Source organism: Phoca vitulina, unplaced genomic scaffold (genome assembly GCF_004348235.1).
Source record: "Phoca vitulina isolate PV1807 unplaced genomic scaffold, GSC_HSeal_1.0 scaffold904, whole genome shotgun sequence".
NCBI lineage: Eukaryota > Metazoa > Chordata > Mammalia > Carnivora > Phocidae > Phoca > Phoca vitulina.
In genome coordinates, this window is record NW_022590591.1 from 2,533 (window position 1) to 11,953 (window position 9,421).

Sequence of the window (9,421 nt, forward strand, 5' to 3'; positions counted from 1 at the left end):
GAAGTCAAAAGGTCAGATGTAGAATTTGGGCAATTCTAGTAATTTCTTGGTATGAATACCACCTAATTTCATACTCTGGGTCCACTTGGGGAAAAGGTCAACAAAGGTGAGAGAGTTTGGCCTGAGGCTGGGATGTGGACAAACAGTTGTTGGAAATGGCCACCCCTAAGGCATCCATATAGTGTATAGAGTCTGCTGCTGGATGAAACCAGTGAAGGGGAAAAGGTGGGCTCAGGGAAAGGTCTCAGTAGCAAGAGGAGGCACAGCACATGGGACGGGGGCAGGTGGAGATGACACAGGTGGGGCGATAGCAAGTGGTGTGGCAGGAGACCCGGCCACAGACTGGGCGCAGGCAGCAGGAGGGGCAGCAGCAGGAGGGGCGGCAGCAGCTGGAGCCACAGCAGCTGGAGTCACAGCAGGAGGGGCGGCAGCAGCTAGAGATGCAGCAGGAGGGGCGGCAGCAGCTGGAACCACAGCAGCTGGAGCCACAGCAGGAGGGGCGGCAGCAGCTGGAGCCACAGCAGGAGGGGCGGCAGCAGCTGGAGCCACAGCAGGAGGGGCGGCAGCAGCTGGACACGCAGCAGCTGGGGCGGCAGCAGGTGGTCCTGCAGCAGGTGGTCTGGCAGCAGCTGGGGCGGCAGCAGCTGGATCCACAGCAAGAGGGGCAGCAGCAGGTCTCCTGGCAGAGGCCGTGGCCGCAGCCCTGGTCAGAGCAGACGGAGCCACAAGAGGAACTAACCATTGTGTCAGAGGGTGGAAGTTGTGGGTGTGTTTCCAAGAGAGTGAGGGTCTTGAGTTAGGAAGTCTCCTTGCCCCATGGCCCCTTTTATACCCTGCTGAGGGACTTCTGTGATTATGAAAAGACTATTTCCTTCTTTTTGTTTATATTGACTACAAATGCAATTAGTAAATTAGGTCATTATATTTTTCTAGTAAAAACTCCCAATGTATAGAAAATAGTTATTTCCCTTTTCTCAAGTTCCCCAGGGTTCTCATGTGAATCACTTCTTATTTCTTTGTTTGCAGTGTCACAAGACTTTAATCTCTGGGTATCATGTGACACAGGTGGGTCCCTGTCTCTTCTCTGTTTCTCACCTTGACGTGATTTTGGGAGAGCTTCTGATGGAGAAGGATCTCTAGTGGAAAATTTATATTTCAATAGATGGAATGCTGGTAGGAAAAAAGGAAGTAAGCTCCTTCTTTTTGAGTGTAAGAAGTGAGGAGACTTATGATTAATTGTGTATATTGTGGTGGTCTTTGGGTTAATGAAATTCCTACAGCATTCCAAGCTGTGTTATTTCTCATCACTCTGATGTACTTTGAAACAGCAGCAACTCAGGGTTTTTAAATAGCAAAGAGTCATCTGGGATTGATCGGTGTTGGTCTTCAGAAATGTCTTCTGGGTTGGGCTAGAGTAATTGGGCTGATAATTTTTGATCTGTCTTTTGAAATGTCAAAATATGCCATGATTATACTTTACGGCCATTTTTATTAAAATTTTTGCAAATATTTTAACCTAAAATGTCTGTCAGTTTTTGTGGTATCCTATATGTTTAAGATTTTCTTAGGAACATTAAGGGAAATATAAATGGTATTTATGATCTTACATATACTTTCATAGTAATGACATCCATAAAGAGTTTTATAATCAAGGCCAGATCTGGTTATGTTCCTAAGTAAGAGGTATTCTTCAATGCCACCGGTATTCAGGGAAAAAAATATTCAAGGAAAGAGCAAGTTACATTCACGATAGTCCCTCTTCCTGCAAAGTCTTTTGTGAGCTCAGCGTTCTCCTAGTTATCTTTTCCCATTGAGTTCAAATGCCACCTTCCTTCTATATCTTCCTTGGCATGGCACAAAAGTAAAGTCTTTTCTCTATTGCACTTCCATTATGCTTTATACATGCATGGGTTCCATCATATCATTTTCTACCAGAAATGCATTTATGTATCTGGCTCCCTCTGGAATATAAACTCCATTAGGGCAAGGAATATGCTTTACCCATCTTTGTATCCCCAGGGCTGAAATAGAGTGCTTTTTGATAAAGGAGATCTCTGTTTAATGACTGTAGATGTTGTCTCAGCCATCAGAGAAGACACATTGACCTTTTGTTGTTCAAGAGAAAGGACAATAGTTGAGATTGGGCATAACTCTGGCCTGTGATGATGAAAGGGAAATGTATGGAAGGTTAAGAAGTAGTGAGAGATAAATTGAGATTGCTAGAATGAGGGAGAGATTGTGTGTAGCCTTAAATTTCAGGAGAAATGGTGGGATCTTTTAAAAGCTATTAAGCAGGAATGTGATATATACATGCCATATATAATTGACTTTAATTTTTTGATTTGCCTTTAGAAATGCCAAAATACACTTGGCTTTCTGGGGAGAGACACTGTTTAAAGGTTGAAGTGGAGCAAGGTGAGATATGTGCTCATAGCCTCAGGTGATGGTAATGAGCATAACAGAGTTACTTCAAAGAAAGAATCAGCAAAGGCTTGAACCAAATTGAACATAGAGGTATAAGGAAGGTTTTTTATAAAATTTATAAAACATACCCCATCTGTTTTTTATGTATTTTATAGCTCTCCATGTATATAATGTATGCCCTTTCCTCCTAAAAGCCAGTAATTTAAAGTTTTACGGGATAAATAAATCAGAAAGCATTTATGTGCTAAAAAAAGAACTGAAGCCATTTAGAGATAAGGAAGAGATAATCGACATGATTATGCACTAAATATGCCTGTTCTTTTCAGGAGCCTATGCAAAATGAAAACACAATGGATTATGGAATTCCTGTCCTTCTTCCTTCTGAAGGCTCTGAGTGCTGCCTGCTCAGCACTTTGCTGGACGCTGCAATAACACAACAACTAGCACATTATGCAGTTGTTCCGGTGCTTTCCACAGATGAGCACATTTGCCAGTCCCAACAACCCAATGCAGCAGGTTTCACTATAATCTCCCCTTTACAGATGAGGAAACTGAGGCAAAGGGAGAATTAAAACCAATAAATAGAAAGCAGTGATTTGTTTCCAGCCAACTGAGCATTGGAGTCCACATTTTTAAGCACTATATACCCTGCCTCTCTGCAAAGTCAGATGGGAAAGAAATTGTCTTTACCCTCATGTTGCTCTAGGTTAATAATGCATCCTGCATTATTAACATATAAGTAAGCATGAAACTTACATAGAGTCTTTAGAAACCCCACTGTCAGCAAATGTCTATGGACATGTATTCTGGGGGATTTCAAATTCCTTTTCATGGGCCTTGGGCCCCCTGATGTTCACTATTCATAAAAATATTTTTCTATTTCTTTTTTTTTTTTTTTAAGATTTTATTTATTTATTTGACAGAGAGAGGGAGACAGAGTGAGAGGAAACACAAGCAGGGGGAGTGGGAGAGGGAGAAGCAGGCTTCCCGTGGAGCGGGGAGCCCGACGCGGGGCTCAAACCCAGGACCCTGGGATCATGACCTGAGCCGAAGGCAGATGCTTAACGACTGAGCCACCCAGGTGCCCCTCTATTTCTTTTTGGAATTAGCTGTGACCATTGTGTATTTTTCTTAAATAATTCAAACTAAAATCTGTAGTCCCTTCCAGATGATGTTATTTATATTGTAATAAAAGAGAACATGTAATACTTAAACAATTCCCTTGGAATTTACCTCTATACCCCAAATATGCTTGCTGATTATGTAATTCTTCTCTTAGAAAGTAGAGAAAGTGCATACCCACTAAAGCTGCCTCAAACGAGGTAACTGAATTATGATGTGATGCCACTATGGTGCCTACCATTTTCCCCATGGGGCTGGAAAACTTTTCCCCATCCCCAAGTCTTCCCACTGTTTGCATCAGTCCTCTGGCCATAACCACTGAGCTGGGCTGTAGGTTGCAGCTCTGCGTCCACCCCTCTATCCATATGAGCTTTGGCAACGCCAGCATTGCTAAGACATGAAAAGAAAACAGTCTCCTTTAGAAGGAGTGTAGGAATAGTTTAAATGTTGCTTAGAATTGTCTTGGATAGGGAAGAAGTAAAAACAAAACAAAAAACTAGTCTCTGGTGAAATGTTTTTGTATTTTGCATCTTTTATATTTTAAAATTTAATTTAAACATTTTGAATATCATTTTTTCACATGTATTCCTACCACCTTTCTTAACAGTCACCTAGGGTCCCCCCTCGAAGGCAGCCAGAGCTTCCAGTTTTTTTACTCATTCTGAAGATATTTAATACATAAGAAACAAATAAGAATATTTATTCATTTCTTTCATTTATACAAATGGTAGTACATCAGTCATGGTCCTCCTGCTTTGCTTTTTCACATGAAGCATTCAGATAGTATATATATACCACTTTGCCATTCTTTTTCTTTTATAGTAGCATTGTATTCCATTTATGAAGATATCATAATTTATTGAACCAGTCTTCCGCTGTTGGATATTTAGTTTGCTTTTAGTCTTTTGAGATTACATACAATGCTGCAATGAATAAGCCTGTTCATACATAATTTCACATGTGTGAGTGTTTTCTGTAGAATAAATTCCTATGGAAATAGAATAGCTGGATCAAGGAGTATACACTTGTTTATAATATTTATTAGATAATGCCAGCTTCACCTTCCATAGAGATTGTACCAATTTACACATCTATCAGCGATGTGTGAATGTTTTGTCTTTCCTCATTTGTATTAATGCAATGATACGCAGGATACACAAATACATAGATACATAGAGAGAGATACGTATTTATGTATGTAGACACCTGTCTATCATTAATCTTGGTCAATATGATAGGTGAAAAAGTTTCTCTAGGTGACTTTTTTTTCTTTTTCAAATTTTTATTTAAATTCTAGTTAGTTAATATATAGTGTAATATTTGTTTCAAGAGTAGAATTTAGTGATTCATCACTTAATATAACACCCAGTGCTCATCAAAAGTGCCCTCCTAGGGTATTATGCTGAGCGAAATAAGTCAATCAGAGAAAGACATGTATCATATGACCTCACTGATATGAGGAATTCTTAATCTCAGGAAACAAACTGAGGGTTGCTGGAGTGGTGGGGGGTGGGAGGGATGGGGTGGCTGGGTGATAGACATTGGGGAGAGTATGTGCTATGGTGAGCACTGTGAAGTGTGCAAGACTGTTGAATCACAGATCTGTACCTCTGAAGCAAATAATACATTATATGTTAAAAAAAAAAAAAAAAAAAGAAGAAGATAGCAGGAGGGGAAGAATGAAGGCGGGGGAAGTTGGAGGGGGAGAGGAACCATGAGAGACTATGGACTCTGAAAAACAAACTGAGGGTTCTAGAGGGGAGGGGGGGTTGGGAGGATGGGTTAGCCTGGTGATGGGTATTAAAGAGGGCACGTTCTGCATGGAGCACTGGGTGTTATATGCAAACAATGAATCATGGAACACTACATCAAAAACTAATGATGTAATGTATGGTGATTAACATAACATAAAAAAGTGCCCTCCTAAATACCCATCACCTATTTAGCCCATCCCCCACCACCTCCCCTCTCTATGTGATTTTAATTTGCATTTTCCTTATTTTAAGTGAGATTGAGCAGCTCTTCAGATGTTTCAGGCTATCAGTATATCCTTTTCTATAAGAAAAAATTATAGAAATTATATAGAAAAAATTATAGAAAATTTTCTATATTGCCTGTAATTTATGTTTTTATGTTTTTCTACTGTGTTTAGCCTTTATACATTGCTTTTTGCAGGAACTCTTTATATAAAGCATAAAAGGCTAAAAATTAACCTTTTTATATAATATGAATTTCAAATATTTTTCCTAGTTTGTCTTTCTTCTTTGACTTTGCTTATGTGGTTTTTGCCATGCAGATGTTTACTTTTGATATAGTCAAATTTATTAATCTTTTATGGCTTCTGGGTTGGTGTCATACTTTGAAAGTTCTTTCCAGTTGTAATTTTGCATAAACATTGTTTCATAATTTCTTCTGTTCAAAGTTTCATGTTTTATATTTTCAAATATTTAATCCATCGGGATTACAAGATGTGAGGTTTAAATGTTTTTAAGTTTGTTATGACCATAAGCTAACACCATTTACTAAGCAATATATCTTTTCCCCCTACTGATTTAAGATGCCACCTTTTCATATACTAAATTTCCTTATGTATTTGAGTCTGTTTCTGGACTTGCTTTTTCAAATTCGTTGATGATTTTTCACTCATGAATGCTACAATTATCAATGTATAGTATTAACTTGCTCTCAATGGTTATCAGGTCCAAGTCAGCATCACTACATTATGACAATATGCTAGTGAACTCAAACATCCATGTAGCCAAACAGTAAATCTACACTTGGTTCTCTGCCATGAGGATGTAAATTGCACCTGGCAGAACCTGAAGCTGGCATGGAAAAGAAGCAGTAGGCAAGTCTGGGATGGCATAACAGTCTGGCTAGGCTTGTTGTGCCTCCTATAAAGTTCTATTATATTAGTTACAACTGAAGCAACTGGAGGAAAGAGCTGTTTAATCACCAGGAGTCTGCTGTTAACCTCCAGGAACTGTCTTCCCATACACTGGCCAGATAGGACTGTTAAAAGGGTTTGTGGGGATTACAAGGCTCCCTTCAGCTATCTCCTTCATCAGAACAGTCATTTCTTGTTGCTCTTCTGGAATTCAGTTTTGTTTAGAGTTTACTACCTAGGAGGGGTTGAGCAATTCCAGTGGTACATATTTAACACGGCCAAATAAAACTGGATGAAGGGCAGACTTAGTCCATGCTCTATTCACTTAAAATCGTCCCAACTCTGTGTTCAGGTAAAGTCAATGGGACCAAAGCCACACTTTCCCATTCATAATTGTTTCTACCTTGGTTTCCTCTGCCACACTATCTCTGGTATCACTTTTGGATCTTTCAGAGCACTGTAACTCTCTCTGATGGAAATTAATGTACATTGAGTGCCTGTATGTAGTAATTCTAAGAAGTCTGGCATGCTGCCCTTTGACTACTTCACTCAAATCCTTACACAGGTCTTCAGGCATAGGGTAACTGCTCCTTGCTATTATGAGCCCTGGGTATTGAGCTATTCCTTATTGCTTTCCCTAAGCTCTGTCTACACCTTTGTAAATAGTCCTTTTATTACACAGATTCAGAGTGTTATCTTGTTCCTGCTGTGACCCAGCTCTCGTTATAAAAACAGGAAATTATAAGCCTCAGATACTTCAATACTGAAAAAAGCAGTATAAAACCTACATTCTTTGATTCAGCTCTAGCTAATGAAGCATAACATTAAAATGAGAGCCTGCATCCTATAATTACTAGTTATCAAAGAGGAACATATGGGAGGATAAAAGATTTGTTAATTCTAGTGTGTGAATAGACAGGGCTGTATTCTGTAGAACATTTCAGAATAAGTTGAAAAGGTGAAGCTGAAAATGTCTACCGGACATTTCTAGGATATGCTAAGAATATGATACCCAACTTGTGTTGGGGTGAGCCCCATTTTATATCAACTCTTATCTGGTTTGTCTCTTATACCTTATAACTTTTTTTTTAATTTTAGAAATAATAACCCTTAATTACACTTGTTAAAGTTTTGGGAAATATAACACAGCTAATAGATAAAACTGATGTATGCACAATTTGAATTTAAAATGTTTTCACTATACTTCAGATTATGAACCAAAATTTATAGACCCTTATATTTATATAAACATGATATTATCATATATATTGTGGCACATTTTCTCAACTAAGGAGGATCATTATTACCTGAGTCTGGATGCTGAGAAAACTGTCTCAAAGAAATACCCTGTGCATATTCTCTTAAGTAAAACCAGGCAAGGTGATAAAAGCCCAAAGTGAAAAAAAAAAATCATCAAGAAGATGAGAAACTTCAGTAACATGAGAGTTTTCATAAGACTGAAAAAATATAGACTTTCAGTCTAGAAATACTAAAATTTTGAACATTCTGTTAATGAAAAGTTTTAAAATTTTTATGGAAAGGTTGCCATGGACTTCATAGATTTCCAGAAATCTGGATTTAGAAGGTATACTTAGTGTTCTAAAAGAGAGTTTTTATGCTTAGAGAGAAAAGGGGGAAGGAAGGTAGAGGAGGGGAGGAAGGAGGAGAGAGTACATGAGCTAAGTAGAACACCCAATATTTGCACAACCAATAATGGAACATACTGGAAGTAGAAATATAGTCAAGTGAAATTTAGATGACTTTATGATGTTCAGCTCACTAGTGTTTTTAAAAGGGACATTTGAGACATATACTAAAACTTAATTTTGAGTTATAGAGGACAGTAAAACAATTTTGCAACCTTTCTTTGTTTTATCAAAGACAATACTATGCTAAGATAGTATTCTAGTCCAGGGTAGTGTTTCAAGAAAAATAACCAAAAAAAGAGATTTATTGAGAGCTTACATTACATGCCCCACCCTGTGCCAACTATATTACATGGATTATGTCTTTGGACCTTTGAGGAACATGGTGTATTGTCCCCATTTCTCAGAGAAACCAAACTGAGGCTTGGAGAGGTTAAGCAATTTTGACCATGTCATACAACGAATGCCTAGTGGAGTCTTGTAAGTAACTGCTCTTGAACATGATCTCCTGCATTTAAAGCAAGATGTACTTTGGTGTGAGGTGATACATAAAGACACACGCATATACACACATGCACATGCTAAATCATTAACAAACTGGGAGATTTTAATATCAGTAGAAATGGCTGTTTATTTAGAACGTATGAAAACAATATCATGTAAGATCATCAGAGTCGTGTATACATAGGACGAAGATATTGCTGGCCTGAAAATAGATGCATTTGGGCCGGGGTTAAAAATCATTTGACAGTTGTTTTAATCTGTCACTTGCTAGAACTGAATGCCAACACTGAATGCCAAATTAGAAGATGAGTTGGCAGCTAAGACTCCATTCACCAGTCACTGGCTGGCCTAACGCATTTTGTGTGACTTGTGAAGATATTAATATGTCACAAAAATTATAGGCAGAGACACTCAGCAGCAGGAAGAAGCACAGCACATGGGACGGGGGCAGGTGGAGATGACACAGGTGGGGCGATAGCAAGTGGTGTGGCAAGAGACCCGGCCACAGACTGGGCGCAGGCAACAGGAGGGGCAGCAGCAGGAGGGGCGGCAGCAGCTGGAGCCACAGCAGCTGGAGCCACAGCAGGAGGGGCGGCAGCAGCTAGAGATGCAGCAGGAGGGGCGGCAGCAGCTGGAGCCACAGCAGCTGGAACCACAGCAGGAGGGGCGGTAGCAGCTAGAAATGCAGCAGGAGGGGCGGCAGCAGCTGGAGCCATAGGAGTTGGAGCCACAGCAAGAGGGGCGGCAGCAGCTGGAGCCACAGCAGCTGGAACCACAGCAGGAGGGGCGGTAGCAGCTAGAAATGCAGCAGGAGGGGCGGCAGCAGCTGGAGCCACAG

At 39.8% G+C, this 9,421-nt stretch overlaps 2 protein-coding genes across 2 annotated transcripts; both read right to left on the reverse strand.

Moving 5' to 3' along the window:
• Positions 1-244: 244 nt before the first annotated feature.
• LOC116629439 (keratin-associated protein 4-11-like) lies at positions 245-742 on the reverse strand. The gene has a single exon (XM_032399729.1). It carries the CDS (start codon positions 740-742, stop codon positions 245-247), a length of 498 nt encoding a protein of 165 aa, XP_032255620.1.
• An 8,252-nt stretch (positions 743-8,994) lies between these two features.
• On the reverse strand, positions 8,995-9,414 carry LOC116629440 (keratin-associated protein 4-7-like; the record flags this gene model as incomplete). Its single annotated transcript, XM_032399730.1, has 1 exon — positions 8,995-9,414. A coding segment is annotated over one exon (420 nt), but the record flags the coding sequence as incomplete, so codon positions are not given.
• Between the last annotated feature and the right edge of the window lie 7 nt (positions 9,415-9,421).

Coding starts and splice junctions, on each gene's coding strand:
- LOC116629439 (XM_032399729.1), bottom strand. CDS start 742: ATGGTTAGTTCCTCTTGTGGCTCCGTCTGCTCTGACCAGGGCTGCGGC.